Source organism: Enhydra lutris, unplaced genomic scaffold (genome assembly GCF_002288905.1).
Source record: "Enhydra lutris kenyoni isolate GAN:26980312 unplaced genomic scaffold, ASM228890v2 scaffoldscaffold82, whole genome shotgun sequence".
In the NCBI taxonomy this organism is placed as follows: domain Eukaryota; kingdom Metazoa; phylum Chordata; class Mammalia; order Carnivora; family Mustelidae; genus Enhydra; species Enhydra lutris.
Genome location: NW_019154166.1, coordinates 5,704,260 through 5,722,503, shown reverse-complemented (window position 1 = coordinate 5,722,503; position 18,244 = coordinate 5,704,260). Strand labels below are relative to the sequence as shown.

At 42.3% G+C, this 18,244-nt stretch overlaps 1 protein-coding gene across 1 annotated transcript in view; it reads right to left on the bottom strand.

The window, feature by feature from the left end:
- Positions 1-1,232: 1,232 nt before the first annotated feature.
- Positions 1,233-18,244, bottom strand: part of LOC111161130 (dynein axonemal heavy chain 9) — a 317,708-nt gene continuing 300,696 nt past the window's right edge. The window contains exons 68-69 of the mRNA XM_022524635.1: positions 8,006-8,395; positions 1,233-1,693 (exon numbers count right to left, since the gene is read on the bottom strand). Of these exons, the coding sequence (XP_022380343.1) occupies positions 1,466-1,693; positions 8,006-8,395 (618 nt within the window). The 3' untranslated portion in view covers positions 1,233-1,465. The remainder of the gene's footprint in view (positions 1,694-8,005; positions 8,396-18,244) is intronic.

Sequence of the window (18,244 nt, the reverse complement as noted above, 5' to 3'; positions counted from 1 at the left end):
GGCAGAAAGCCAGGAAAATCATGGAGGAATTAGCATTTGATTTTGTATTTGGTACAGCAGAGATTTATAGGGTGCTGGGATTTTATTTATTTATTTACTTATTATTTATTTGACAGAGCGCAAGCAGGGTGTAGTGGCAGAGGGAGGGGGAGAAGCAGGCTTCCCACTGAACACGGAGCTGGATGCAGGGCTTGATCCCAGGACCCTGGGATCCTAACTGGAGCTGAAGGCAGACACTTAATTGACTGAGCCACCTGGGCACCCCAGGATTTTATGTTTCAGATCAGTTCTGCAGATGTGTTCCCTGGACCAGCAGCATCGGAAGTTTGTTAGACTTACTGAATCATAAATTCTGAAGGGTGGCCCCCAGCAGTCTTTGTTTTAACCAGCCCTCCAAGGGGACTCTGGTGTCTGCTTAAGTGTTAGGGCCAATGTTCTAAGTCATAATTCATTAAAGATAGGCAAGATTAAGGATTCTAGAAGGAATACTGTGCCCTCTTGGACTCTTCTGGGTACCCAGGCCTCCCTATAAGAGCTCTTTAGAACTGTGGAACTCTTTGGGCTTCCAGTGAAAATTTGTTCCATAGAGAAAAATCTAGAAAACTGTTAGGTTAAAAAGCTTGAGGTGAAGGGTTTCTTTGTGGGTCCCTCTTAAATGATCTGCAGGATGATAGAGGTACAAGGAAACAACCTACCTCGTTCACAGTTGTGGTCTCAGCAAACCTTAGGTGTTTAACCAGTTGAAGGCATGTGTGGATTAATGAAGGATAGATAGCATAGGTGTGCTTCCCTTATCCTCTAGAGCAATGATCTGCAAAATATGGCCGACCGTCTGTTTTTGCAAATAAAGTTTTTTTGGAGCCCAGCCACACCCACTTATGTATGTGCTGTGGCCACTTTGGGACCACGGTGGCAGCGTTGAGTCACTGCAACAGAGACAAAGGCCCTGCAAAGCCTAAACTCTTTACTGTCTGGCCCTTGACAGAAAAAGCTGGGCGATCCCTGATCCAAAGTACTCTTAAACCGTAAAGTGCATATGTATCACCCAGGGAGCTTGTCAAAATGTAGACTCGGGGGTGAGCTGATGTGTCTAGTCTCCAGAGTAGCTGGGAGCTAGAGCACTGAGTGTTGGGTACCAGCATCAGGGCTCAAGTGTTTGTGGTTCATTTCTCTCAGTCTCTTCAGGATCATGTATGACTCTTTCGCTCTCACAGCTGGGACCAGACACACTCGAAGAATCAATCACTTTATTAGGTAAGGTGCAATGTTATGAAATGTTTCTCTCCTAGTTCTGTATTCCTCTAGCTCTGCCTTGCTTTAGGCACTTCTCTCCGGGTTCCCTACAAGAATTCTACAGAATTGTGAGTACATGTGATTCTTTATCTATGCATCTCCGTCTCCCCTCCCCCACTTGTCCTGGGCAGCCTGCAGCCCAGCCTTGTTTTCTTAGTGGTTCTGCAGGCAGCTAAGTCTGGAGAAGCAAAGCGACTCCAGCCAGAACCCACTTAGATGGATTCTCCTTAGTCTTCAGGTTGAAAGTCCACACGTAGGTGGGTCCCCGCTGGCAAGTCTTGTACACAGGACAAGGATAGACGCTACGGTGGTCCTGCTTATCTGCGGGAATGGCCTTGATGAACATCACAGGCATGGGGGGTGTCAGATCCTTCAGCTTTGCCTCTGTAATGATCCCAGCCTGAGGACAAGAACAGGAAAAGAGCCAGCTTACATCAGACCCAGAGTCTGACGAGCCAGCCTTCTGCCTTTCAGGTTCGCTCAACAACCCGTGTTGGAATGCATCTGAGATGCGAAAAACCTACTTCTGCTGTTTTCCAGCCTAAATCACTTTTTGAAGGAGAGTTCTAGAAGTTGTTATGTGTCTCATACAAATTAATCCCTTTGAAACTTGAGTCTCTATATTTTTTCATCCTTTCGTTTCATAACCGTATCAAATGCGACTGTTTGCCAGATGTTGTCATGCTAGGTGCTAGGGATTTAAAGACGAGGAAGACACAGTTCCTGCCAGCAAATGCTTTAAATTTTAAGAGTTTGGTTATGTCCTGTTCAGTCTCCTGTGGGACCTCATCCGCCCTCAAGAGCATTTTGACTTTGAGCAGAGCTATATTCTATCTTTACTCATGTGACAGGGTGGACCTGACTAGTCTGTAGCTTTCCAGTTGGGAACTCTGTGGTTTTCTGAGACATCCCATTAGATCTGGGACAGTTTATTATTTTTTTAAAATTAATGAATTTATTTATTACTAGTCCTGAGAAATGTTTTGAGGAACAAAAGGCTTCCTTCATCAAATAAACTTGGGAAATGGTCTTTATCATACCCTGGGCTTGAAGCTTTATAGTGCACTCTAGCACACTGAAGACAAGAAATCCTAGCAGTAAAGAAAAGAGATGAACTTTATTTAACCTGGGTTTCCCCAAACTTATTTGACCACAGGACTCTTTTCTTTGCAACCTATTTATTTCCCAAGACACTAGTGTTTTATGGAACGTACTTTGGGAAATGTTGATCCAAAGCGATTCACAGATTTCTTGCTTTTGTCCTGGTGATTCAGCTCCTTCTACTATGGATAGAGCTTGGCTCATTTCCCATAAAGTTTATTTAAAGGGGAGAATGTGCCTTTTCGGTGCTATGAGAAACTGGTATAAGGCGTGAAGAGTAACAGAACTAAGGTAAACGGTGGGGGCCCATTTAACCTGAACAACTTTATGGCAGGGAGTGGGAACAGGGGTAGAACCTTTCTTTTTTCCCCACATATCATAAACACCAGCCCTTTTAGAATGTATTGAATTCAGTGTTTTTTAATGTACAGTCTTTGCATTGTAATTCCAGAACATTTTCATCACTCCCGAAAGAAACTCTAACCATTAGCACTTACCATTAGTAGTGGGGTATTGATGTCTCCAGTTACTGTGGTTGAATTCTCTATTTGGATGACATATTTGTTTCCATCTCTTTATTTTCAGTTTATTGTGTCTTTGAATCTAAAGTGTATTGCTTGTAGACAGAGTATAGTGGCAACAGAAAAATACATTCTGCCATTCTCTTCTTTTCAACTGTAGAGTTTAATCTATTTACATTTAATGTAATCACTGATAAGGTGAGGTTTACCTCTGCCCCTTAACTATTTGCTTTCTATGTCTTCTGTCTTTTTTGTTCCTCAGTTTCTCCTTTGCTGCTTTCTTTTCTATTCAATAGATATATTTTACTGTACCATTTTGATTCCCTTGTTATTTCATTCATTGTTTTAAAAAAATATTTTCTTAGTGGTTTCCCTATGGATTACAATTAACATCAATGTATAAAAAATCTACTTCAGGCTAATACCAACTTAATTTCAGGAGTATACAAAACCTTTATTCTTTTATAAGTTCCATTCCTTATCCTTCCTGTGCTTAAGACCTTGTGTTGTTTTTGTTATACAAAATTACACTTTTTATGCTTATTAGCACAGATTTAGAGTTATTGCTTCTTGCAGTTGTCTTTTAAATCAGTTAAGAAAGAAATAAAAGTTACCAAAAAATTCATTTATACTTTCCTTTATATTTACATATATAATTACCTTTACTGATATTCTATTTCTTCATGTGGACTTGAGTTACTGTCTTGTAATTCATTTCATCCTGAAGGACTCCCTTAAGTATTTCTTATAGGTCTGGCCTGGAAGTGGTAAATTCTCTCTTTGTCTCTCTGTGAACTCATGACCCTGAGCTGAGATCAAGAGTCAGATGCTTAACAGATTGAGCCAGCCAGGTGCCCCTCTTTCTCTCTTTTTAACCTGGGAATGCCTTAATTTTGCCTTCATTTTTGAAAGATAGTTTTGCTGGATATAGAATTGTTGGCTGACAGTCTTTTTCTTTGACCAGTTTGACTTTTCATTCTACTGGCTTCTGGCCTTCCTGGTTTCTTATGAGAAATCAGCTCTTTATTCCATTGAGGACCCCTTGTATGTGATGAATTGCTTTTCTATGGCTGCTTTCAAGATTCTGTCTTTATCTTATAACATGTCAAGGTATGGATTTTCTTTCCTTTTCCCTTTCCTTATTCCTTTCCTTTTTCTTTTCCTTTCATGTTCCCTTTCCTTTTTTCCTTTTCCTTTCCTTTTCCCTTTCCTCTCCTTCTCCCTTAACTTTCCTTCTTTCTAAGGAGGCTGCATGCCCAGAGTAGAGCCCGATGTGGGGCTTGAACATACGACCCTGAGATCAAGACCAGAGCTGATACCAAGAATTGGAAGCTTAACTGACTGAGCCACCCTGGAGCCTCAAGGTATTAATTTCTAGGTTTATCCTATTTGGATTTTGTTGAGATTCTTGGATATGTGGATTGATGTTTTTATCAAATCTGGAAAGTGGTCATTATTTCTTCAAATGTTCTTTCTGGCTCTTTCTCTCTCTCCTCTCCTTTTGGGACACTCAAATGTGGATGTTTGTATGTTTGATGGTATTCCTTAGTTTTCTAAACTGTTCATTTGTCTTCATTCTTTTTATCTTTCTACTTCTCAGATTGGATAATCTTAATTGATATATTTCCAAGTTTGGTGATTCTTGCCTACTCAAATCTTCAACTTTGCATTCCTCTATTGAATTTTCATTTAAGGTATTATACTTTTCAACTCCAGAGTTACTACTTGGTTTTTAAAAATGTAATCTCTATCCTTATTAGTATTCTCTCTTCAGTGAGACACTGTTCACATACTTTCCTTTGGTTCTCTAAACATATTTAAAATGACTGATTAAAAGGCTTTGCCTAGTATATCCCACTTAACTCCCTCAGGGACCATTTCTGGTGACCGCTTTTTCCCCTTTTTGTTTCTTTGCATGTCTCATAACTTTTCTTTGAAAACTTGAACATTTTAAAAACTATAATGTGGCAGCTCTGACGATCAGCCCTCCCTTTGTAGGATTTGTTGTTTTTAATTGTTTAGTGACTTTTCTGAAATAATTCTGTAAAGCCCATGTCACATATGACTACTGAAGTGGCCTGCTCAGTCGGCTTAGTGGTTAGCAAGTAATGGGCCAGAGATTTTGGTAAGTCTCACGGTTTTTACTCAGGGGCACTGTGTATGCATTGGGCATGCCTTCATTGCTCAGCAGGGCAGTTTAAAACTCAGCCTTAGACTTCACTTCCTGCTTTCACAGAGCCTCAAGTTCAGCCAGAGGTGAGCTTCCAGCCTTCTCCAGTCTTTCTTGAGCATGTGCACAGTGATGCACATGACATGGCCTTTTGGGTTTCCACGGACATCTTGGAGGTCATCTCATTCTCCAGTTTCTCCTTTTAAGCCTTTTGGTTAGCCTGTTATTTACACTGTTATCTACCACCTCAGGCAAGCTGCGAGGTTGCCTGTTTTCCGTACATGCCCTTGGGGGGAAGGGCTGTTGTCCTGGGTGAGCTCCAGCTCAGGTCAAGTAGAGGCAGACTTGTAAATGGGGTCTTCCAGGAATCTAGTACATGGGGAAAATAATGCCTGTTTTCTAGGAATGGGGCTTTGAAAGTACTCCAGCTCCATTTTGCCTCCTCCTGTGGCTGAGAGGCTGCAGTTTTCATTGTGACTGGGCATGTTGGTTTCTAAGGCCTCCACGGAGTTTGTGAGGAAGGGATGGAACAGAGCAAGTTAAAAGGCTGCAAAGCTTGCTCCTCTTACTGAGAGTTGGACATTTTTCTTCCATAAACACTCTTTGGGGGAGCCTGGGTGGCTTAGTCAATTAAGTGTCTGCCTTTGGCTTGAGTCATCATCTAAGGGCCCTGGGATTGAGCCCTTTGTTGGGCTCCCTGCTTAGCGGAGAGTCTGCTTCTCCCTCTCCCTCTGATCCTCTTCCCTGCTTCTGCTCTTTAAAAAAAAAAAAAGAACACTCTTTGGATTGCTAAAAGCCTTTGGTTGATTTTTTAAAAAATTTTTAAAGATTTTCTTTCCTTTTTTTTTTTTTTTAAGATTTTATTTATTTATTTGATGGAGATCACAAGTAGGCAGAGGTGCAGGCAGAGAGAGAGGGGGAAGTAGGCTCCCCGCTGAGCAGAGAGCCCGATGTGGGCCTCGATCCCAGGACCCCGAGATCATGACCTGAAGGTCAAAGGCAGAGGCTTAACCCACTGAGCCACCCAGGTGCCCAAGATTTTATTTCTTTATTGTCAGAGAGAGAGAGAGAGAGAGCGCACAAGCAGGAGGAGTGGCAGGCAGAGGGAGAGGGAGAAGCAGACTCCCCGCTGAGCAGAGAGTCTGATGAGGGAAACCATCCCAGGACCCTGGGATCATGACCTGAGCCGAAGGCAGACGTTTAACCCACTGAGACACCCAGGCTCCCCCTTTGGTTGATTTCTAGAGTTCTATGAAAAAGTTGGTTCTGACAATTTTGGTCCAGTGTTATGATTTTATGGAGGAGAGGATTTTTGGACATTCTTACTCTTAATTTTGCTGACATCTTTCTTGGGGCAGAAACTTGAGAACCAGAGTTCTTGGTGGGTGGGTATTGCTTTTTGGGAAGTTATTATTATGAAGAAACAAGGTAATAAGATATTGGAGGTAGATGATTGGAATCTGTGTCCTTTCCCCCTCTCCCACAGTACCAGTGCTCTTCTGAGCATCTTTCCTAATTGTTCAGTTTGGTGTTTTTTGGTATTCTAGTTCGGCCACCCTAGGCCACACTATACCTACAGTCCATGTATGATCCCCACGGACCGGATCTTGGACAAATGTTCAGGTGGAGGGGGGAAGTCAACTTCCTTCTCAGGGTTGTATAAGAACTTTCCCACTTTGTTGTCCTCTCTGTTAACAGGCCCTAGATCGGTTTCATAGGGCTGCCGTAACAAGTTACTATAAATTTGATGGCTTAAAACAGAAATGTCTTCTTTCACAGTGCTGAAGGCCAGAGTCTTAAATCAAGGTGTAGGTAGGATCTGTTCCTTCTGGAGACTCTGAGGCAGAAACTGTCCCCTGACTCTCTCCTAGCTTCTGGTGGCTGCTGGCAGTCCCTGGCCAGCAGTCTCTGCCTCTGTCCTCATGGGACATTGGCTTCTGTGCCTCCAGCATGGCCTTCTTCTAAGGATTCCAGTCCTTGGATTTAGGGCCTGCTCTGCTCTTCTCATCGTAACCACTTATCTCTGCAAAGACCCTGTTTCTGGATAGGGGTGCGTTCTGAGATTCTGGTCGAATTTTGGTAGACACTGCTTAACACAGTGCAGCTGTGTATGTCTGTTTATATGGCCATCTGCATTACTGCAGGTCCTAACAGTTTTTCCCCATTAACTTGGTGTTGACTGCTGGGAACAGTTAAGTGTCACTTACCAAGCAGGGTGTGTCTGACTCAGCACTCCTTCCTGGTCATGGGTATAACAGATGTAAAGTGTCCTCCATCCTCGCTGATGTCATTTATCTGAGCCAATCTTACAGTGATTCTTTTTTATTAGGATTCAGTGAGGAATCCTTTCAGAACGTCCTGTGAGATCGTATTTGCTGGGCTTCCTTTGCAGATGGGGACAGTTTAAAAGGCAGAAGGGATGCCTGCCCTCCTAGAGCTCGTGAATGAGGAGAGTGGCCGTGGTTGGGAGGTGAGGACGGGGCTCAGCCACTAGCAGGGACAGCCGATCCAACGCTTTGGGAGCACTCTCTATGTGCCAAGCCCTCTTCCAAATGTCCTCCATTGTAACCACGTTCATCTTGGCAGCAACTCTGCTTTTCCATTTAACACTTGAGGATACAGCTTTGGAGAGCGGGAACCACGTCCCAGGGCCACAGCGGCAGTAGATGGTGGTGACGGGGTTCAGACCCAGCCACTCGGGTCCAGGACCCTTGCTTTTCGTCACTGTACTCTATGCACTCTGCGGAGTCTGTGCTCTTCGCGCCACCCCTGGCTCCGTGAGAGTGGCTGGCTAGCCTCAAGGGCAGGGTAGCTAGGCCAGAAGATCCCGGGACATCCCTTTTCAGGGTCACACTCTGTGGAGGCAGCATGTAAGTTCATCGGCCCACAGGGGATGTCACAAGGCCCCCCCAAGATTTACCTGTGCATCCCAGCGAGCGCCTTCCATGAAGAGGCCATGGATATAGGCTCCTTCCCGAGGGGGGTTCCTGAAGTCCTCCCTGTTCTTCTTTGTCACGTCACACTGCAGGGCCATCTGGTCCAGTGGCCACTCGTTCTTGCGGGCCGTGGACTGCATGATGGCAGTCAGGAAGGACTGGGGGTTGAAGAAGCCAGTCAGCCACACTGTGGACGGCATTGCCAGGTCTCCTACCCAGGCCTCCAGCTCTTTGATTCGGTTAAGGAGGTCCAAGAACCAGGCTCCCAGGCCTGCCGTGGAAGGGTAGGCTCGCCTGGCCCAGGGCTCCGGCACTGTGTCCAGGTACAGGGCATTCTGTAAGGTCTCCATATCCCCGGTCATGGTCAGCTCCCCCTGTAGACAAAGAGCAAGAGGGCAGAGAGTGAGGGGCAGCAAGTCCCTGGAAACAACCCACCTTAGGGACCACTGGCTTATGGCACACAGCCAGCCAGGCAGGAGATGGGACACAGGGACTGTCCCTGCCTAATACTTGATTTGCAGACTTTAAAACTCTCCCTGCTCCATGATGTCAGAGTCTACACCCATCTACCGGCAGTAGTTAATGTCCACTGCAGACCTCAGACCCCCTATTTAATCCCTGCTCCTTCCATCTACCAAGCTCAGGTTTCCTCCAGCCTTTGCAGCAGCCCTGCAGGCTTCTGTGTGCAGCTCCAAAGCACCCAAGGCCCGAGCCTGGAAGGTCTGTGTTGCCCCAAGTCAAGGGTTTCCTCTGGAAGCAGCGTATTAGATTCACAGCCCACTTGGAAGAAGCCCTCTTCCAACAACGACGTGAAATTCGTAAAGAAAGGTTCCACTGAAAACCATTGTTACATTCGATTTCGTAACTTTGGTTATGACAAGGGTCTCTAGCAATTTCTTGAAGAATACCCATCTCTAGCACAGCAGTTTCTGTGCAGGGGTTCGAGGACACAACGCGGCTCGTGTTAGGGAGTGAATGTGTCCCTCCCTGCCCACCCAGATTTCTATGTTGAAATCCTAATCCCTCAGTGTGATCATGGCATTAGGAGGTGATGGGGTCGTGAGGTGGGACCCTCATGCATGGGATTGGCACTCTTGTTATAAAAGAGCCCCTCGAGAGCCCCCTTGCCCTTTCTGTCTTGTGAGGATGGGGTAGGAAGGTGACCGACTATGAACCAGGAGGTGGGCCCTCCCCAGACACCAGATCTGCCGCTACCTCTGGGACCGTGAGAAGTTCCATTGCTGATAAGCCACCCAGCTGGTGTTCAGTTAGAGCAGCCTGTGTGCACTGAGGCTGCTTGGCTTGCCCCAAGTGCAGACTGCTGAAATGTCAGGTCTCTGTGGGGCCTGGAGTTACCCTGCCTGTGGCATGGGACACTGGACCATGCAGTTCTAGGCCCAACTCTTTCCTAACTCTTGGAAGTGCTTAAAAAACAACAACAACAACAACAAAAACAAACTTAAGTACACCTTCCTTAAAGAGGAACTTATTTCAGGTCCCAAGTAACAGCTAGAAACTAACCCTCTGACCCCCGATTTATAGGAAATAAGTGACTAACTTCGTCATGAACCTCACAAAGCATAGCTAGTGTGTATATAGAAAATACTGTGGAATCGAGTGGCTGGGCTATTTTCAGATCTAAATACCTTAATATTTTAAAGAAAAGGCAAACATCCCCATCAGAGCAGTGCCAGGTCAGCCAGACCTAAAGAGTACAGCCTGAGTCACAGATGTTTCACAACTAGCTGTGCCACCCAGCAACCCCACTAATTCATTATTATGTGGAGTTTATGAAACCTAGCTATTAATAAGGTTTCCCTAAAAATAGTTGATTTAATAAAATAACATTAAATATCAAAATTAAATTTAGTGCAAAGGGAAAATTATGAATGAGTTCAAACCTTCTCTTTTATGAGACCCTATCCACGTAACTTTTTCTTACCCCATTACACTATCTAGGACCTTTACAATGATGAATGAGTCATAAGGGCGGACATCCTTGCTTATTTCCAAACTCAGAGGGAAAAAATTGTCTTTCACCATTAATTGTGGTTTTTCTTAGATGTCCTTGATTTACTTGAGTAAAGGCCCTTTTCTTATTTTTCTGATATTTAAAATCAAGAGTTGATGTTAAATTTTATAAAATCCTTTTTTTTTTTCATCTATGAAAATGATCACATGGTTTTCTTATGCAGTGTATTCATACAGTGAACTCCACTGACTGATTTTTGAATGTTAAAGCCAACCTTGCAGTTCTGGGATGAACCCCATGTGACCATGATGTACTATCCTTTTCTTGTATGATTTCATTTACCAACATCTTGCTAAGGATTTTTGCATTTGGATTTATGAGGAATATTTGTCCCTCATTTTCTTTTCTCATAGTATCTTTGGTTTTGGTATCAGGTCAGTTCTGGCCTCATAAAATTTATTGGGAAGCATTTCCATTGCTTTCTATTTAAATTAAGCTATTTGAGGGGCACCAGGATGGCTCAGTTGGTTAAGCGTCTGACTCTTGGTTTCGGCTCAGGTTGTGATCTCAGGGTCCTGGGATCAAGCCCCACATCAGGCTCTGTACACCGTGGCAAGTCTGTTTGGGATTCTCTCCCTGCCTCTGCCCACCCCCCACCACGCTAAGATAAATAAATAAATCTTTAGAAAAAAATTAAGCTATTTGAGATAATTGTAGACACACTTGCAGTTTTAAGAAATAATACAGATAGGTCTTGTGTACCCTTTGCCCAGGTGTCCACAGTGCTAACATTTTGCAAAACTGTAATACAGTATCACAAACAGAATGCTGACATGGATACAGTGAAAATACAAACATTTCTGTCACCATAGTGTCCCTCACATTGCTCCCTTGTAGGCACACTGACTTTCCTCCTGGCCTCACCCTTTCCATAACCCCTAGTAATGACTAATCAGTTCTCCACTTCTTTAAATGTGTCTTTTCAGCAGTATCATATAAATGGAATAATTTATCAAAACTTTCACCTTCTGGGCTTGGCTTTTCACTAAGCATAATTATCTGGATATTCACCCAGGCTTTTCACTGTACCAAACTGTTGATTCCTTTTCATTGCTAAGTAGTATTCCATGGTATGTGTGGTAGGCAGAGTAAAGACACTTCCAAATACGTTCACGTCCCAATCCCTATAACCCATGAAGATGTGACCTCATGTGGCAGAGGGGATTTTGCAGATGTGATTAAGATAGGAGTTTAAAGTGGGGGTGGGAGCTTATCCTGGATTATTGGGGTTGGAAGCAGGCAGGAGAGTCAGAATCAGAGATAGATTGGAAGATGCTATGCTGCTGGCTTTAAAGATGGAGAAAGAAGCCACTGGTCAAGGATGGGAGAAGCTGGGAAAGGCAAGTGAGCCTTTCCTAACTTCTTCCCTCGAACCTGCAGAATAAATACAGCTCTGCTCAAATCTTGATTTTAGCTAAGTGGCACCCATTTCAGATTTCTGACCTCCAAAACTGTAAGATAAATTCTTTTTTTTTTTTTTTTTTTTTTTTTTTTTTTGTTTGTTTTTAAAGATTTTATTTATTTATTTGACAGAGAGATCATAAGCAGGCAGAGAGGCAGGCAGAGAGAGAGGAGGAAGCAGGCTCCCTGCTGAGCAGAGAGCCCGATGCGGGGCTCGATCCCAGGACCGTGAGATCATGACCTGAGCCGAAGGCAGTGGCTTAACCCACTGAGCCACCCAGGTGCCCCTGTAAGATAAATTCTTGAAAGCCAGTAAGTCTGGGGTAACTTATTACAGCAGCAAGAGGAAACTAATACAGGATAGATGGCCATGGTTTGTTTCCCCATTTTACCCACTGAAGGACATCTGGGTTCTTTCCAGGTTTTGTTATTACAAATGAAGCTGCTTTAAACATTTATGTGTAGATTTTCCTGTGAAATTAAGTTTCCATTTCTCTGGGATAAATACCCAGAAGTGTAATTCTTAGGTTGTGTGGTATTTACATATTTAGTTTTTAAAGCACTGCCCAGCTGTTTCCAGAGTGGCCGTTTTACATTCTCATGGGCAATGTGTGAGTTCTTCCTTTTATTCACATCCTTGCCAGCATTTATAGTTGTCATTCTTTTTTTTTTTTTTTAAGATTTTATTTGTTTGACAGAGCACAAGCAGGGTAACAGCAGGCAGAGGGAGAAGCAGGCTCCCTGCTGGGCAGAGAGCCTGACACAGGACTCGATTCCAGGACTCTGGGATCACGACCTGACCCAAAAATGCTTAACCGACTGAAACACCCAGGCGTCCCGTGTTATCATTCTTATTTTTTTTAAAAAATTTTAATTCCAGTATAGTTAACATGCAGTGTTATATTAGTGGCAGGTGTACAATATAGTGATTCAAGAATTCTGTATATTACTCAATGCTCATCGTGAGAAGTGTATTCTTAATCCCTTTCATCTGTTTCACCCATCCCTCCACTCACCTCCCCTCTGGTGACCATCAGTGTGTTCTCTCTAGTCAAGAGTCTGTTTTTTGGTTTGTCTCTTTTTTTTTCTTTGCTCATCTGTTTTGTTTCTTAAATTCCCCATAGGAGTGAAATTATATGGTATTCGTCTTTCTCTGACTTGTTTTGCTTAGCATTGTACTCTCTAGAACTCTTCACGTTGTTGCACATGGCACGATTTCATCCTTTCTTATGGCCAAGAAATATTTCAGTGTGTGTATGTGTGTGTGTGTATACCTCATGTTCCTTATCCACTCATCTATGGATGGACACTTGGGCTGCTTCCATGTCTTGGCTATTGTAAATAATGCTACAGTAAACATCGGGGTGCATATGTCTTTTTGAATTAGTGTTTTTTATAGTCTTTGGGTAAATACCCAGTAGTGGAATTACTGGATCATATAGTTGTTCTATTCTTAACATTTTGAGGAATCTCCATACTGTTTTCCACAGCGGCTGCAGCCGTTTACATTCCCACCAAACAGGGCAGGAGGGTTCCTTTTTCTCCACATCCTCACCAACACCTGTCGTTTGGGTTGATTTTAGCCATTCTGACAGGTGTGAGGCAATTTCTCCTTGTGGTTTTAATTGCATTTCTCTAATGATGAGAGGTGTTGGCTTACTTCTTTTTTGGTGTTAGCTGTATCAGTTTTTTTTTTTTAAAGATTTTATTTATTTATTTGACACAGAGCGGCAGGCAGAGAAAGAGAGGGGGAAGCAGGCTCCCTGCCAAGCAAAGAGCCCTATGCGGGGCTCAATCCCAGGACCCCAGGGATCATGACCTGAGCCAAAGACAGAGGCTTAACCCACTGAGCCACCCAGGTGCCCCCAGCACTGTTTTTTTGAGATCCTGTCTCTCCCCCATTGACTTGGTTTTGCACCTTTGTCAAAAATCATTTGGGATATTTCCACTTTCTTTATTCTGTTTTGTGTGTCTGTCCCTCTACCAATACCACACAGTCTTGATTACAATAACTATATAATTTCTGAAATTAGGGAAACTGCTTCCTCCTACTTTATTCTTTTTCAAAATTGTCTTTACTATTTTAGTTCCTTTGCTTTTCCACATAAATTTTAGAATGATCTTCCCTGTATCTACAAAAGGTTCTTGCTGGGATTTTGATAGGAATTTCATCAAACCTGTATACCAATTTGAGTAAAATTGACATCATACGATGTAATCTTCTAATCCATGAATATGGTATGTCCCTCCATTTATTTCTGTATTCTTTATTTTCTCTTATCACTGTTCTGTAGATTTCAGCACACAAGTCCTATACATGTTTTGTTAGATTTGCATGTAGGTATTTCATTTTTTTTTTTAATCTAGAAAAATACTTCTGTGGCTGATGTCAAAGAAATTTCCTCTCTTCTAGGATTTTTATGGTTTCACGTCTCACATTTAGGTCTTTGATCCTTTTTGAGTTAATTTTTGTAAGTTATTAGAAAGTGGTCCGTTTTCATTTTTTGGTAAATGTGCACTTTTCTCAGCACTATTTATTGAAGGGACCATCTTTTCTCCCATTGTATATTCTTGCATCCTTAGTCATATATTAATTGACCATATAATTAAGGGTTTATTTTGGGCTCTCTGTTTTGTTCCATTGATCTATGTATCTTTTTTGGTTCTAATAACATACTATTTTCATTACTGTAGTTTTGTAGTATACCTTGAAATCTGGGGTGGTAATACCTCCAGTTTTCTTCTTTTTCAGGATTACTTTGCTTATTCGGGGTCTTTTGTGATTCTGTATAAATTTTAGGACAATTTGTTCTAGTTCTGTGAAGAATGCTATTGGTAATTTGATAGGCATTGCATTGAATCTGTAGATCGCTTTGGGTTGTGTGGACATTTTCAATAATATGGTTCTCCTGGTCCATGAGCATGGAATATCTTTCCATTTGTTTGTGTCATCTTCAGTTTCTTTCATCAGTGCCCAGTGCTTTTTAAGAGTACAGGTCTTTCACCTCCTTGGCTAAGTTTATTCCTAGGTATTTCTTTTCTTTTTGGTGCAATTGTAAATAGAACTTAATCCTAGCCAAAAGGCCAAGAAGCAATTAGAATAGTTTTCTTAATTTATCTTTCTGCTCCTTCATTATTAGTGTATAGAAACAGTATGAATTTCTGGGTATTTTGTATCCTGCAACTTTACAGAATTCATTTTTTACTTTTAATAGTTTTTTGGTGGAGTCTTTAGGGTTTCCTGTGTATGGTATCATGTTATCTGCAAATAGTGACAGTTTAATTTCTTCCTTACCAATCTGGATGCCTTTTATTTCTTTTTCTTGTCACATTGCTGTGTTTAGGCCTTACAGAATTATGTTGAATAACATTAGTGAGAGTGATCCTTCTGTCTTGTTCCTGATCTTAGAGGAAAAGCTTTCCAGTTTTTCAGTATATAACTAGTTGCTTCTCTTTTGATACTTTTTTTTTTTTTTTTTTTTTTTTTTTTTATAGGGAGAGAGATCACAAGTAGGCAGAGAGGCAGGCAGAGAGAAGAGGAGGAAGCAGGCTCCCTGCTAAGCAGAGAGCCCGATGCGGGACTCGATCCCAGGACCCTGAGATCATGACCTGAGCTGAAGGCAGAGGCTTAACCCACTGAGCCACCCAGGTGCCCCCTCTTTTGATACTTTTAAGATGCTCCCTTTATTTTTAATCTTCGACATTGTTATATGTCTTGGTGTAGACCATTCTTGAGTTAATCTTATTGGGGACTTTTTGAGGTTCCTGGACCTGGATATCTGTTTTCTTGTCCAGGTTAGGGGATTTTTCAGGTATTATTTCTTCAAATAAATTTCCAGCCCCTTCTCTCTCATCTCCCTTCTGGCAGATGAATCTGCTCCCCGTCAGTACTACCCCTCCCCATCATATGTAGACTCTCTATCCTTTGTTGTGCAGAAGCTATTTAGTCAGTCCTCACTTCCTCTTCAGGAGGAATTGTTCTATAAATAGGTGTAGATGCGGTGTGACCGTGGAGGAGTTGAGTTCAGGGTCTACTTACATCACAATCTCAGACGCCCCCCCGCCCCCATCTTTTAGGGTTAGTTTTTTTGGTGACAAATTCCTTTATGATTTTCCTTCATCTGAAAATGTCTTGGTTTCCCCTTCATTCCTAAAATATTTTCTCTGGATATAGGATCATAGTCTGTGTGATACCTCACAGGGGGGAGATAGCAGAAGGAAGTCTGCATATGGATTTCTCCTACTCCTTCTGTGACTTATTCCTCCATGATCCAGCTGTGTGCATATTCTTACTAGCCCATTATAACAGTCTCAGTCATATGTGTAACTGTATGCTGAGATCCAGTCTTCAACTGTGGGAGTGATCTGGGGACAGAATCCCCGACACAACAGCATATTGTTACATCTTGTTTATTTATTTGTTCTGACAGTTCTAATCAGTACTTTGGACACTTGGAACATTTATATTTAAGGTAATTATCAATAGGACAGATTTTACATCTACCATATTTTACTTACTTTAGTGGTTGCCCTAGGACGGGGTTGGCAAGTTTTCTGTAAAGTGTCACATAGTAAATACTGTCGGCTTCATAAGCCACATGGTATCTGTTGCAGCTACTCACCTCGTCAGTTGTTACACAAAAGCAGCCATACACAATGTGTGAATTAATGGTTGTGACCATATTCCAGTAAATGCTTCCTTACAGAAACAGGCTGTGGGGGATTTGGCCTATAGGCCAGTAGTTTGCTGACCCCTCCTCTAGGATTTACAGTATATGTCTTTAATTTAATTTAATATGTCACAATCAACCTTCAAATAATATGCCACATGACGTACAGCATAACAACTGTGTTCTCCCCTTTCATTTTTTTATGCTGTTGTTGATACACATTTTGGTTCTACATATTATAAAGCCGATAGTAATTATTATTTTTTAAAAAAATCAATTTTTTATGATTTTAAGTGATAAAAAATATCTTTAATACAGCTCACATATTTAACATCTATGGAGTTGTTAATTTCTTTGTGTAGATCCAAATTTCTTTACGGTATCATTTTCCTTCCATCTGAAGAATTTCTTCGAACATTCTTAAATTTTAGGCCTGCTGGATATGAATTCCCTCAGTTGTCTGAGAACATGCTTACAGGCATACCTCAGAGATATTGTGGATTCAGTTCTAGACCACTGCAAGAAACTGCATATTGCAATTAAGTGAGCCAAATGCATGTTCTGGTTTCCCAGTGCATGTGAAAGTTATGTTTACACTGTACTGTAATCTGTTCAGTGTACAGTAGCATTATGTCTAAAAAAAAAAAACAATGTATATACCTTAATTTAAAAATAATTTATTGCTAAAAACTGTCAACCATCATCTGACCTTTCAGTGAGTCGTCATCTTTTTGCTGGTGGAGGGTCTTGCCTCAGTGTTGATGGCTGCGGACCACTTAGGATGGGGGGTGCTGAAGGCTGAGGTGACAGTGGCAATTTCTTAAAATAAGACAACAGTGAAATCTGCCACATCAATTGACTCCTCCTCTCATGAACGATTTCTCTGTAGCATGTGATGCTGTTTGATAGCATTTGACCCACAGTAGAGCTTCTTTCAAAATCAGAGTCTGTTCTCTCAAACCCTGCTGCTGCTTTACCAGCTAAGTTCATGGAATATTCTCAATCCTTTGTTGTCATCTCAGCAGTCTTCACAGCGTCTTCACCAGGAGTAGTTTCCATCTCAAGAAACCACGTTGTTTGCTCATCAATAAGCAGCAACGCCTCATCCACTGAGGTTTTATCAGGAGATTGTAGCACTTCGGTTACATGCTCAGGCTCCACTGCTGCTTCTAGTTCTCTTGCTGTTGCCACCACGTCTGCAGTGACTGCCTCCACTGAAGTCTTGACCCTCATAGTCATCCAGGAGGGTTGGAATCAAGTTCTTCCAGAGTCCTCCTGCTCATGTTGATATTTTGACCTCTTCCCATGAATCACAAATGTTAATGGCATCTAGGATGATGAATCTTTCCCAAAGGTTACCTATTGACTTTGTCCACATTCATCAGAGGAATTACTGTCGATGGCAGTGAGAGCCTTACGAAATGTATTTCTTAAATAGTAAGACTTGAAAGTTGAAATGACTCTTTGATCCATGGGGTGCAGAATGGATGTGTTAGCAGGGGTGAAAACAACATAAATTTCACTGTACATCTCCATCAGAGCTCTTGGGTGACCAGGTGCATGGTTAACAAGCAGTAATATTTCGAAAGGCATTTTTCTGAGCAGCAGGCTTAAAATATTCTGTAAACCATGTCGTAAGCAGATGGGCTGTCATCCAGGCTTTCTTTTTGCATGGATAGAGCACGGGCAGAGTAGATCTAGTATCATTCTGAAGGACCCTGGGATTCTCAGAATAGTAAATGAGCATTGGCTTTAAGTCACCAGCTGCATGAGCCCCTAACAAGAGAGCCAGCCCATCCTTTGAAGCTGTGAAACCAGGCATTGACTTCTCCTCTCCAGCTATGAAAGTTCTAGATGGCGTCTTCTTCCAGTAGAAGGCTGTTTCATCCACACTGAAGATGTGTTGCTGAGTGTAGCCACCTCCATTAGTCGTGTTAGCTCCATCTTCTGGAGAACTTACTGCAGCTTCTACATCAGCACTTGCTGCTTGACTTTGCACTTCTACGTTGTGGAGATGGGTCCTTTCCTTAAACCTCCTGAACCAGCCTCTGCTAGCTTTAGACTTTTCTTCTGCAGCTTCCTCACCTCTCACAGCCTTCATGGAATTGAAGAGCATTAGG